This window comes from Macaca thibetana, chromosome 6, assembly GCF_024542745.1.
Source record: "Macaca thibetana thibetana isolate TM-01 chromosome 6, ASM2454274v1, whole genome shotgun sequence".
Lineage (NCBI taxonomy): Eukaryota > Metazoa > Chordata > Mammalia > Primates > Cercopithecidae > Macaca > Macaca thibetana.
In genome coordinates this window covers 134,850,677-134,865,098 of record NC_065583.1, presented here as the reverse complement: position 1 = coordinate 134,865,098, position 14,422 = coordinate 134,850,677, and the positions used below count along the sequence as shown (strand labels likewise).

General features: G+C 41.8%; 1 protein-coding gene across 3 annotated transcripts in view; it reads left to right on the top strand.

The window, feature by feature from the left end:
* Positions 1-14,422, top strand: part of ADAMTS12 (ADAM metallopeptidase with thrombospondin type 1 motif 12) — a 377,858-nt gene that overhangs the window by 343,895 nt on the left and 19,541 nt on the right. For all 3 annotated transcript variants that reach the window (XM_050793804.1, XM_050793805.1, XM_050793806.1), the window contains exons 21-22: positions 8,003-8,179; positions 11,279-11,422. In XM_050793804.1, the coding sequence (XP_050649761.1) occupies positions 8,003-8,179; positions 11,279-11,422 (321 nt within the window). The remainder of the gene's footprint in view (positions 1-8,002; positions 8,180-11,278; positions 11,423-14,422) is intronic.

Genomic DNA, 14,422 nt, shown 5'->3' with positions numbered 1-14,422 from the left:
GCACCAACTCTCATCAGCAGCTTTCTCACACTGCCCGCCCCGTCTCGGCTGCTTAGTCTGGCTCCCACATGCAGCTGCACGGCTGACTCTCCCTTGCTTTCAGGGTCAGCAGCTTAACTCTTTCTTTTTCTCTGGGCATGAGCAAGTCAAGCTGTGTCCTGGCTCCCCTCTGTCCATCTTTGCAGATGGACAGCTTTGGCTCTCTCTCTTTCTCTTGGTGCCAGCGTGACCGCACAGTGTCAAACAGGGCAGTTATACCTTTTACATACAACAGTGGCTTAGAGCCAAGTGATGGCATGGCCTTCCCATGTTAGGGCTACATGGCTGTGATAACAAGTGGAGTTACACACCTGCACTCTAAACTTGCTGAGTCACACAGGATGTAAACAGCCTACCTCGGCCTATCCTTCACCAAATCACAGCCATGTTCCTTACAACATGACGGAGAACCGAGACATTCAGATCTCTACCTTTCCAGTTTCTGGAAGTAGTTTATCACAGTGGCTTGCTTCCTCTTCATGCATTAATCTGTCTGAAACAAAATCAAAGTTGTCATCCTCAGGTTTGTCCCAGAGGCAGTCTTGTAAAAATGCAGTTCTGCAGTATTGAATCGCAGAGGGGCTTGACTTGGAATCAGACGGATCTGGGATAATAACCCTACTCTGTCACTAATCAGCACGTGACACTGGCCATTCATCTAACTGCTTAGGAGCTTTAGTTTTCTCACTCCTGAAATGAAGTGGATGATATTGCCTCTACTTACTTTGTAGAATTGTTGTAAGGATCAAAAGAGAAATTGTATGCAATGAACTCTGTACATGATAAAAGACCATTCAAATAAGGCCCTGGACAAACGTCGAGCTCTGGGTAAAGGTTAGGGCTGGCTATTGGACATTTACGAATCTCTTGCTTCCTGGACTTGGGGCAGGAGGCCTGTGGACAGGTTAGTGAAGTAAGCCCTGCCAATGGAGAAAGTGACCTGAGAAAGTGTTCACTCCCTAGTACTACACAGTGAGGGTGCTCAACATGTTCCTGAACTCTGGAGGATTTGACCTACCGTGGGTGCTAGTGCTGCCACGTGCCTGACATTGCATGGAAATTTTGGATAAACAATTTTATTTTTACCATAATACAGGACTTTATAATTCCCACTAAAGAAACTAGGGCTTGGAGTATTTAAATCATCAATATATACTTGATCACAAAACTAATATTAAATAGTCTCAATTCTAAGAAACTGTCACCTGGGGGATTATGTCATTTTAACTACAGCTTTTCAGAAAAAAATGAAACACTACACAATTAATGTGTACATCAGTTGTAGGACACATGCCAGTTTCAGAATGTTAAAATTTGTATGGGAGAGGCTGGGCGCAGTGGCTCATGCCTGTAATCCCAGCACTTTGGGAGGCCAAGGCAGGTGATCACTTGACCTCAGCAGTTCAAGACCAGCCTGGGCAATATGGCAAAACCCCATCTCCACTGAAAATACAAAAAATTAGCCTGGCTTGGTAGAGCGCATGCCTGTAGTCCCAGCTACTCAGAAGGCTGAGGTGGGTGGATCACTTGAGCCCAAGAAGCAAAGGTTGCAGTGAGCCAAGATTCTGCCACTGCACTCCAGGCTGGGCAACAGAGTGAGACCCCATTTTTAAAAAAAATTCATATGGGAGAAAAAGTGATTCTTCTGATGGAAGAAATGTAGTAAGAGATAAAAATGAGCTTGAAAAATCCTCAGCTGGGGTTGACAGCAAAACCATGCATCATCAGCAGCTCCACACACTTCCTCACTGACATTTTGTCTGCTTCTTCTGAAGTTTTGGGAACTGCTGATTTGACAACCCCTTTATTACTTCTGTTAGAATGAACATTGCCCTTTTCATAGTTGAGTCTAGCAGACCTTGATTTATTTCTGAAATGAATCAGAAAGATTTTTACCTTTTATTTGTAATAATCTGTCTTCCCACAGAGGCAACGTTGCCATTTTATTTTAGCGGTAACTTTATCATCTAAGTTGTTTGCTGGAAAGTAACAGGAAGTGACAGCCATTCCTTATGGCCTTGGATTTCATGTATTTGCTAACTAGTCCTTCTGTCTTATTCTAATTCTTGTCTCCAAGTTTATTGAATTTTACAGATTGTCTGTGGCAGTGCTGCATTTTATGGACCTGAATTTTTACAAATGAATAAAATGGGGGAATAGCCTTTGTTTTGCTAAATACAGACAAACCATACTTTCATACACAGCATGTTCCCAGAAACATTTACTAAAGTCCAGTGTGCAAAAGTCAGAACCTAGGATTGTATGTTACAGGAGAGCTTCTATCCTATGAAGGCAAAAATTGAGTAGCAGAAAGGTGGATCATACACTGTGTATCCCTGCATTTATTTTCTGCTGAGACCAGCTCAGTTGGGAAGACCCCAATCCAGTGACGCTAGAGGAATTAAAGACACACACATAGAAATATAGAGGTGTGAAGTGGGAAATCAGGGGTCTCACAGCCTTCAGAGCTGAGAACCCCGAACAGAAATTTACCCACATATTTATTAACAGCAAGCTAGTCATTAGCATTGTTTCTATACATATTAAATAAATTAAAAGTATCCCTTATGAGAAACAAAGGAATGGGCCGAATTAAAGGAATAGGTTGGGCTAGTTAACTGCAGCAGGAGCATGTCCTTAAGGCACAGATCGTTCATGGTATTGTTTGTGGCTTAAGAAGCCTTTAAGCGGTTTTCTGCCCTGGGCAGGCCAAGTGTTCCTTGCCCTCATTCCCGTAAACCCACAACCTTCCAGCATGGGCGTCATGGCCATCATGAACATGTCGCAGTGCTGCAGAGATTTTGTTTATGGCCAGTCTTGGGGCCAGTTTATGGCCAGATTTTGGGGGGCTTGTTCCCAACAGTTTTCCTCTTGATACAATTTTTTTCTGTGTCTAAACCATCACCTGTCTTGATATCCCTGAGCATTTCAGATTGAGAGATTCTCAAGAAGAAATGGTTAGAGAAGTGCCAATTAAATGGAAGCCTTTAGGAACATATAAGAAACGACCCCAAGACCACCAATGTCCAGACCACAAGGCTCTCCATGATGGCCTCTGCCCATCTTCTCTGTCTACCCCTATGCCCTTAGCATTCTGACCAACTTACTGTTCCTAGTCAAGCCGTGTGGGTTCACAGCCTCTGTGCGTGCCATTGCCTCCACTTCAAATGTCCCCCACACTATTTTGCCAGTCACGTGAGCATTTACTCATTAAGATTCAGCTCAAGCTTTGACTCATTTATTTAAGCTTTTCTTGACTTCTTCAGGTGAAGTTGACTGTGTCCTCCTTTGTGTCCTCACTAGATTGTAGATAACTATGGCTTGTAATCTTTATTTCTTCTATTCATTTATGTGACTTCCCCTGCCCCAGCTAGATTGCAAACTACTTAGGGTAGAGGTACAGAGCTTGGAACATAGTAAGTGCTCAATGAGGGGAAAGTGGGATGGGGAGAGGGACAGGCAGACCCATGAATTTTGATGCTGTTCTGCTTAGAATTTTTGGAATAAAATTTTTTTAACTTTTATTTTAAGTTTGGGGTACAAGTGCAGGTTTGCTACATAGGTAAACTTGTGTCATGGGGATTTCTTGTACAGATTATTTCATCACCCAGGTATTAAGCCTAGTGCCCATTAGTTATTTTTCCTGATCCTCTCCCTCCTCCCACATTCCACCCTCCCTTAGTCCCCAGTGTGTGTTGTTCCCCTCCATGTGTCCATGTGTTCTTATCATTTAGCTCCCACTTATAAGTGAGAACACGTGGTATTTGGTTTTCTGTTCCTGTGTTAGTTTGCTAAGGATAATGGCCTCTAGCTCTATCCATGTCCCTGCAAAGGACATGATCTCATTCTTTTTTATGGCTCTGTAGTATTCCATTGTGTATATTACCACATTTTCTTTAACCAGTTTATCATTGATGGGCATTTAGGTTGATTCCATGTCTTTGCTGTTGTGGATAGTGCCACAGTGAACATATGTGTACATGTGTCTTTATAACAGAATAATGTATATTCCCAGTAATGGAATTGCTGGTTCAAATAGTATTTCTGTCTTTAGGTCTTGAGGAATCACCAACACCGTCTTTCACAATGGCTGAATTAATATACTCTATTACCAACAGTATATAAGCATTCCTTTTTCTCCACAGCCTCGTCAGCATCTGTTATTTTTTTACTTTTTAATAATAGCCACTTTGAGAAGTATGAAATGGTATCTCATCGTGGTTTTGATTTGCATTTCTCTAATGATCAGTGATGTTGAGCTATTTTTCATATGACTGTTGACCTCATGTATATCTTTTTTTGAAAAGTGTCTGTTCATGTCCTTTGCCCACTTTTTTATGTGGTTGCTTGTTTTTTGTGTTTTTTTGTTTTGGGGTATAAATTTAAGTGCCTTAGAGATGTTGGATATTAGAGCTTTGTCAGATGCATAGTTTGCAAAAGTTTTCTCCCATTCTGTAGGTTGTGTGTTTACTCTGTTGATAATTTCTTTTGCTGTACAGAAGCTCTTTAGTTTAAGAGATCCCATTTGTCAATTTTTGCTTATATAGTAATTGCTTAAGAACAAAGCTGGAGGCATCAGGCTAAGAGACTTCAAAATATACTACAGGGCTACAGTAACCAAAACAGCATGGTACTGGTAAAAAAACGGATACATGGACCAATGGATCAGAATAGAGAACCCAGAAATAAGACCGCACACCTACAACTATCTGATCTTCAAATTATTTTAAGGGTCTTATGAATGTGTTTAGCATAAGGAAAAGGTCAGAAAGGAATTCTTTCCATATCGCAATTTAGTATTTGATGTATAACTTTGAGAGGAAGAAAGTATTCTGAAATCAAAACAGAGCACAAACTCAGTGATCTCATACATTTATGACACTCTAGAATGCTGTGATAGTTTAATCATCTAGTTTATCCTCTTTTGAATACCAATGGAGAAATGGAGACCTAGAGAAGTACAGTGATTAATCTGTAGTCACATAGCCACTTGATGCCAGGGTCATAGAAGGATTTGGTCTGTTAGTCCCCCAATCCTATGTTTACTAGTTGTGCTATACTTCTCTGAACACTCTGTAGGAGTCCAACCTGGGAAGTGTATTAGGAAGACTTCATAAATCAAAAATAGCACAAGAAAGAAAAGGTTTTGATTTCATTTTACCTCTGCCAGTGGCCCCAGTAAGCTAAGGGTATTTTTCATTCTAACTCAGTTTGCTTTGCAAATCATAGGAGTTAAACAAACTGATATAGTGATGTGGTAACTGGATTCTATCAGACCTGTTTGGTTTCAACAGGGCATTCGCCAGTCTTTCTGTTCTCATTAGCCTGCCTCTTGTCCTCAGTCTGGTTCGCAGACTTTACATTAGGAAAACAGGAATACAAACGGCCTTCCTCTCAGGCAATAAGAAAATGAGTATCGCAATTGTCATTCAGCACACAAAAGCAAAAGAGCATTAGGACTGGAGTGACTTTATATGTTGTCACTTCCCTCTTGCTAACAGAATCAGAGGCTCTTTTGAAAATGGAATGGAATAATCATAGATTTAGTGAGTGTCTTCCCTTATTACTGACTTCAGCATATTAATAAATTTTATTTCCCACTGAATGTGAACATGCTCTTGACAAAAGAGTAATGCTAATTTGAAAAATAAGTTTAGGAATAACAGATTATACCAACAAATGGAAAATAAAAAAGTAAAGTCTCATTTTATGCTTATGTCTTTTAAATCCCCTTTTCTTAATAAAAAGTACTCTTGTTTTAACTATGTGCTATTTCCTGGAAATTTATTTTGTCAGACAAATAGTTGCTTTGAGTGGAAGCTATTAGCATGCTTTCTCATTTGTTCTGTGGTGAATTTTAAGTTTGCTGTTACTGTTTTTCTTTGTGTGTTTATTGTGTGGCAGGAAAATAAAGTTTTCCATTTGTACTTCTGGGAAGCTGTTAGCAAGTATTGCTTATTTCTGATAACCTAAACACACTTGATTTATGGAAGTATCAGAGCATCAATCTGCCCCCTTGTCACATGGGCCCATGTGTTTCCAAGCTACAGACCGATGTTAGAAGTCAGGTGAATTGGTGAAATCTGCCAATCAGAGGAAGAAGGGGGAGCAGTGTTTTGGGGTCTATGTCTACTGAAAAGTCTTGAGGAATTTTCTTTCCTCAACCACAGCCCTAGAATCATGGCTATTCCACCATAGCCAGAAAGACAGCGTGGTCTTTTACCCTTCAGAGAGAAGAGCCAGATGAAAATATACCTTACAGCAAGGGACGCCCTTTCTTGGTGACTTGTTTCCTTGGCCAAGACTGCCAATGAGATCATTGATGGAAGGATTCAGAGGATAAAGAAACACATTATTTATCCTGTAATTACCGAGATCTCTTTAGCCCATTGGGAGCCCTCCCAGCTGGCATTTTCTCATAATTCAATGTTGATTCAACAGCTTCATAATGGCCATCTACACTGTGCCTGTCCCTGTGCTAGGGACCCATGGTGCGATGCAGAACAGGGCAGGGCAGGCTCTGCTTTCATGGCAGTGATGGATAGTAGAAAGGATGGACAAAATCAATAAAAGTTGCTCTGCAGTTTAGCTTTATGGGATTAAAACAGAAGAGGAGCTGAGACAAATTACAAGAGAAATCACCTCCTTTAGATCAGGTATTCCAGGAGGACCTCTCAGAAGAGGTGCCATTGAAACTGAGGCATTAAAAAAAAGAACAGTAGTGGGTAATGCAGAGAATAGAGGAAGGAACATTCAGGACATGGGAACCCCAAGGTCATTGTATTAACCCGAGGAGAACCTGGGGAAGAACCTGGGCTGACGAGCACAGATGTTAGCCTCCATCCCACCTACCTCAGTTCCCCACCTCAGTGTGGGCAGTGACAAGACCCATCAGGCCAGGTCTGGCCATGAGACACCAGGCTGCAGAGGGAAGATAAGCAGAAGGGCTATAGCAAGCACTAGAGTTCTAAATAGACCAGAGAGCAAGTCCCAGACACTCAAGTTATGATCAGATAAAATCTTTATAGGTGGGGGAGTGGGGAACTGCCAAAATCCAAGTGGTCAGAGAGTCAACAAAGCAGCACTCTGGAACAGGCTGGGTAAACTTGGTTGTAGGTGACCCAGGCCCATCAGTGTTTATCACCGTCCAAGGGAAGTCAGCAGCCTGCTGGGAAACCTGGGCTGCTGGACAGCGGGTGGAGTCAGAGAGGAGGGGAGTGAGTAGGGCCTGTGTAGTGGCTATCGGGGGCAAGTGCTGAGAAGACTCTCAGTGATGGCTGCAGGTGATGGCGCTGCAGGAGGAATGGTGAGGGTGGGGGCAAGGACAGCCTTTGCTCACACCCATGAGTCAAACCACTGAGTAGTTATGCAGTTTATTTCCCTACTCAAGACCCTTCATGAGAGAGACATACTATCCTATTCTGCATCCAGCATCATAGAGAAAACCAGCATTCTGAAGGAAAGGTGGCGAAGGCTTAGCAGCAATGCCTACTCCTGGGAAGGGATAGGCAGGCCACTCTCCCTCCAGTAAATACTGACTTCCAGAGGGAACGGCCACCCACTGGGGCAGATGCTGTGCCAGCAGGCACTCCAGCCCCAGGGTCTATAATCTCCCCACAGCTGTGAGGTAGCAGTTATGACCCCAGTTTAGAGATGGGACACCTGAGGCTCAGCGTACTTCAGTCACAGGCCCAGGGACTCGTGACTAGTGAGTGGCAGAACTGGAATTCTCACCCACCTCTGTTGGCCCTCAACAGAGTTTGGGCCAAGCATGTGTTTCCCGGTATCAGGAGCTGCTGGGGTGCCTCCTGCTCTGTGGTGTAGGAGGGAAAGCAGGGTTCACCAGAACTAGACCTAACCGCTCTTTATGACTGGATGCCTGGCACCTCCACGGCTGAGGGGAAGGAAGGGAGGCCTGATGCCAATGACTCAGAGATCGCCTTTGCTTTTGCTTTCCATACAGTGCTCCAGAAACTGCAGTGGGGGCTTCAAGATACGCGAGATTCAGTGCGTGGACAGCCGGGACCACCGGAACCTGAGGCCATTTCACTGCCAGTTCCTGGCCGGCATTCCTCCCCCATTGAGCATGAGCTGTAACCCCGAGCCCTGTGGGGTGTGGCAGGTGGAGCCTTGGAGCCAGGTATGGCGCCCAGAAAGGGAGCGATGTCTTCACACAACCTGGCAAGCCATGAATCTCAGTGTTACTGCATAAATGTAGAAATCAGGGAAGACCACACCTGCGTCCTGCCAATGACTGGCCTCTGTTCAGTGACCCCACCCTGTATCTGGGAAGCCGAATGGGTCTAACACTTTCAGGAGGTGAAAAAATTCCATGGAGAAGACAATGTGTTATGGTTTTAATCACAACAGTTCAGTGTTATGTTGCAATCTGGTCTCCCAATGGATATACCGGGGAATTGGTGTTCCTGCTGGGGAAATGAATACAATGGGATTATTTGAACAAGGACGAGTCTGATGAGAGCCATTTGCAGACAGAGCCTAACATGCCTCTCTGAGGCTTCTGCAGTCGGGCTGGGAGAAACAGCCCTATCTTTTCCACACAGTATAATATTAGAGTTTCATCTCTTCCATCTCTCAGATCATTGTACAAATAGTGTGTGTGTGTGTGTGCTCTCTTTATGAGGGCCCTGGCTCTGCTGGGTCTTAGTTTTACTTTGACACATGGAAACAAGGTTACTTTGGTGAGGTTCTTTGGTGAAGTGTGATGATCTCATTTTTCAACAGGCAAATGTTTAAATATCTCAACAGCTAAAACATACTCCCAACTACATCCACAAATGATAGAAAGAAGACCAAAAAATAACAATAAAGAAAAGGAAGCCCCCATATTTTGAGTGCGTCCAGGAACTAGGCAGTTTGCCTACGATACTTGGTTTAATTCTCTCCATGACCTGGATGGTAGGCATTTTCAACCCTATTTTATAGGGGAAGAAATTGAGACTTAGGTTGAGAAACCTACCTGAGACACACAATGAGAAAATAAATAGAGTTTTAATTCAAACATAAGGCATTTGCAACGAGAAATATTTGATTGCTCATCTTTGATTGCCCATCTTTGATCCTGCTGTGCTATGGAACTTAGCCCAATGGGCATTGAACAAAAAGTGAACTAAGGAGAAAGAATGAATCAATAACTACTTTGCGGGGCACTTACCATGTGCCAGTGAAGCGAAGGCAAAGAATCCCAACCTGAGGCTACAGAGTTAGTGTCAAAGCCTGTGGAGGAATGAGCCCCGACTTACTTACCACCCACCGGCCAAGCATCCACGCTGATTCCTGAGGCTCTGGGCCACTACCTAGAGTTTTCTGGGGCAGCAGCCACCACTGTCCCCTCTTCATCCTCCTTCCCCTGCCTACTTCTGGAGTACATGAAGTGCCTGCTACTTCCAGGCCCTGAACCCAGACCTCCAAACTCTCCATAGGTACTGAGCCTGGCCTGGACCTGTTCAGGCAGCAGCTTCCAGAATCCAGGAATTCAGAGAGGAACTTAGGTTGCCCTGTCAGAGAAATGGCATTTGCAGGCGATCAAAGATGAGCAATCAAATCTTTCTGGTTATGAAAAAGATCTATTCTTTATGTTTCCTCAGTAGCTTCCAGGATCCCCATCAGGAGCCTGTTCCCTGAAGCCCTTCTCTCACCCTTCTTTCTAAATTGCCTGTTTTGAGCAAACCACAAAGGTGGTAGAGTTCCCTCTTAAGCAGCAGTAGAGATAGAAAATGTAAAAGTCAGTTGAGTACCCGGAGCTGCTGTTAAGGAATTGGGCATCTTTAGGTACTTTCCCTGCCTGTGGTGCTGATTGCCATCCTGGGAATGTTATGAACCCATCTGGCAAGCATATCGGCCCGCCCCGACTACCCTCCAGGGCAGATGCATTTTAGCTATGGGACCATCTCTACACCAGTGGTAGTCAAGCTTTATCATGCTTCAGGACAACCTGGAGGGCTTGTCAATGCACAGATGGATGGGTCCTACCCCCAGAATGGCCAATTCAGGGGATCTGAGGTGGGGCCTGAAATTTTGCATTTCTAACAAACACTCAGAAGATGCTGAAGTTGCTGGTCTGAGGAACATTTGAGAACCACTTTTTTGACCCCCTTTTCCTGGAAATAACTTGGCCAGGTGGTGCTGAATCTATGTGCACATAGGTAGGTATGCACAAGAACCCCAGATGTGGAATTCCTCTCCCTGTCTCCTCAGATGGGGTTAAAAACAGATTGAATAAGTGGGAAAAAGTTGATGTTGATTCTCAAAGCTGGAATATTGTGAAGGTGCTACATTAGTTCTTTTATTGAGCAGAAAAGATTAATTGCATATAATTTCCCTGTTTTCTATGATACTACCACACACACACTACCTGATGTGATGGACATGATGTTTGCAAGACAGCCATAATTATCTTGTTGTTATTGTTGTAACCATGCTAAAACTAAGATTTTTCAAAGTGCTTTTCAAAATACTCAAAGAACTTTTCAAATATTCTTGGCGAATTATTTTATTTCCTCCTAAAAAAACTTAATGTATCTTATAGAATTATTCTAGTAAGCAAAAACCTGACATGTTTCAGAATTCTACCCCTTTGGAAATCTGACTTGTCATCTTGAATTTATTTTATGAGTATTACTGCCAATACATCTAAGTCCTGAGTGAATCCATCCATTTTATTACTCCTACTATGGACAAATTTAATTCTAAAACTTTATGCAGTGGAAAAGGAAGACTAAATCTCATTTTAATAGGAGGCAAACAAAATTGTATTGCAAATATGTGCCCCCCTTTTGGGCTGTCGGAGCTAATCATTATAAAAAACCTAAATTTTACATTTTTGTTACTAAAAAACTTCTTTCAGAACACAAAATGTGGATAAAATAATGTCCATTCTGGAATGACCACTCATTTAGGTTTTTTTAAAAAAATTCCTTCCTTTTGACATATTGTTTAACATTAGACTATTTGGCATCTTCTGACTTTTCTCCTCCTTATGTCTTCAGGATTTGCTTCATCAATATTTCTGCCTCTCTCTAATTCTTGTTTCCCCATTTAAAAGAAAAATAGTGAGTGGTCATTGTAAGGAACTTGCAGGAATGCTATAAATTCCAATACAGATACCTATATTCCTAATAACACTGTACACAACAAAATGACAATACGAAGTTCTTCACTTATCATTAAACGTGTCTCCACCCGACTTTTACCTAATCTTGTCACTGCTGTGTATCAGTGCTCCAGGTCCTGTGGAGGCGGAGTTCAGGAGAGAGAAGTGTTCTGTCCAGGAGGCCTCTGTGACTGGACAAAAAGACCCACATCCACCATGTCTTGCAATGAGCACCTTTGCTGTCACTGGGCCACTGGGAACTGGGAGCTGGTAAGACTCGTTTATACATACTTTTTTTACTTTAGCTTTTTTTTTTTTTTTTTTAAATACTTTAAGTTCTAGGGTACATGTGCGCAACATGCAGGTTTGTTACATAGGTTACATGTGTCATGTTGGTTTGCTGCATCCATCAACTCATCATTTACGTTAGGTATTTCTCCTAATGCTATCCCTCCCCCAGCCCCCCACCCCCTGACAGGCCCCAGTGTGTGATGTTCCCCACCCTGTGTCCAAGTGTTCTCATTGTTCAATTCCCACCTATGAGTGAGAACATGCAGTGCTTGGTTTTCTGTCCTTGCAATAGTTTGCTGAGAATGATAGTTTCCAGCTGCATCCATGTCCCCACAAAGGACACGAACTCATCCTTTTTATGTGGCTACATAGTATTCCATGGTGTATATGTGTCACATTTTCATAGTCCAATCTATCATTGATGGACATTTGGGTTGGTTCCAAGTCTTTGCTATTGTGAATAGTGCTGCAATAAACATACATATGCATGTGTCCTTATAGTAGCATGATTTATAATTCTTTAGGAATATACCCAGTAATGGGATTGCTGGGTCAAATGGTATTTCTAGTTCTAGAACCTTGAGGAATCACCATGCTGTCTTCCACAATGGTTGAACTAATTTACACTCCCATCAACAGTGTGAAAGCATTTCTATTTCTCCACATCCTCTCCAGCATCTGTTGTTTCTTGACTTTTTAATGATCGCCATTCTAACTGGCATGAGATGGTATCTCATTGTGGTTTTGATTTGCATTTCTCTGATGACCAGTGATGATGAGCATTTTTTCATGTGTCAGTTTTACATAAATATCTTCTCTTGAGAACTGTCTGTTCATATCCTTTGCCCACTTTTTGATGGAGTTGTTTATTTGTTTTCTTGTAAATTTGTTTATGTTTTTTGCAGATTCTAGATATTAGCCCTTTGTCATATGCGTAGATCGCCAAAATTTTCTCCTATTCTGGAGGTTGCCTGTTCAGTCTGATGGTAGTTTCTTTTGCTGTGCAGAAACTCCTTAGTTTAATTGGATCCCATTTGTATATTTCGACTTTTGTTGCCATTGCTTTTGGTGTTTTAGTCATGAAGTCTTTGCCCACGCCTATGTCCTAAATGGTATTGCCTAGGTTTTCTTCTAGGGTTTTTATGGTTTTAGGTCTAACATTTAAGTCTTTAATCCATCTTGAATTAATTTTTGTATAAGGTGTAAGGAAGGGATCCAGTTTCGGCTTTCTACATAAGACTAGCCAGTTTTCCCACCACCATTTATTACATAGGGAATCCTTTCCCCATTGCTTGTTTTTGTGGGGTTTGTCAAATATCAGATGACTGTAGATGTGTGGTGTTGTATCTGAGGCCTCTTTTCTGTTCTATTGGTCTATATATCTATTTTGGTACCAGTACCATGCTGTTTTGGTTACTGTAGACTTGTAGTATAATTTAAAGTCAGGTAGCCTGATGCCTCCAGCTTTCTTCTTTTTGCGTATGATTGTCTTGGCAATGCGGGCTCTTTTTTGGTTCCATATGAACTTTAAAGTAGTATTTTCCAATTCTGTGAAGAAAGTCATTAGTAGCTTGATGGGGATGGCATTAAATCTATAAATTACCTTGGGCAGTATGGCCATTTTCACGATATTGATTCTTCCTATCCATGAGCATGGAATGTTCTTCCATTTGTTTGTGTCCTCTTTTATTTCGTTGAGTAGTGGTTTGTAGTTCTCCTTGAAGAGGTCCTTCACATCCCTCATAAGTTGGATTCCTAGGTATTTTATTCTCTTTGTAGCAATTGTGAATGGGAGTTCACTCATGATTTGGCTCTGTTTGTCTGTTATTGGTGTACAGGAATGCTTGTGATTTTTGCACATTGATTTTGTATCCTGAGACTTTGCTGAAGTTGCTTATCAGCTTAAGGAAATTTTGGGCTGAGACAATAGGGTTTTCTAACTATACAATCACGTCATCTGCAAACAGGGACAATTTGACTTCCTCTTTTCCTAATTGAATACCCTTGATTTCTTTCTCTTGCCTGATTGCCCTGGCCAGAATTTGCAACACTATGTTGAATAGAAGTGGTGAGAGAGGGCATACTTGTCTTGTGCCTGTTTTCAAAGGGAATGCTTCCAGTTTTTGCCCATTCAGTATGATATTGGCTGTGGGTTTGTCATAAATAGCTCTTATTATTTTCAGATACATTCCATCAATACTGAATTTATTGAGAGCTTTTAGCATGAAGAGCTGTTGAATTTTGTTGAAGGCCTTTTCTGCGTCTATTGAGATAATCATGTGGTTTTTGTCATTGGTTCTGTTTATGTGATAGATTACATTTATTGATTTGAATATGTTGAACCAGTCTTGCATCCCAAGGATGAAGCCCACTTGATCATGGTGGATAAGCTTTTTGATGTGCTCCTTGATTCGGTTTGCCAGTGTTTTACTGAGGATTTTTGCATCGATGTTCATCAGGGATATTGGTCTAAAATTTTCTTTTTTTGTTGTGTCTGTGCCAGGCTTTGGTATCAGGATGATGCTGGCCTCATAAAATAAGTTAGGGAGGAATCCCTCTTTTTCTATTGATTAGAATAGTTTCAGAATAAATGGTACCAGCTCCTCTTTGTACCTCTGGTAGAGTTCGGCTGTGAATCCGTCTGGTCCTGGACTTTTTTTGGTTGGTATGCTCTTAATTATTGCCTCAATTTCAGAGTCTGTAATTGGTCTATTGAGAGATTTAACTTCTTCTTGGTTTAGCCTTGGTAGGGTGTATGTGTCCAGGAATTGATCCATTTCTTCTAGGTTTTCTAGTTTATTTGCATAGAGTTATTTATAGTATTCTCTGATGGTAGTTTGTATTTCTGTGGGATCGGTGGTGATATCCCCTGTATCATTTTTTATTGCATCTATTTTATTCTTCTCTCTTTTCTTCTTTATTGGTCTTGCTAGCAGTCTATCAATTTTGTTGATCTTTTCAAAAAACCAGCTCCTGGAT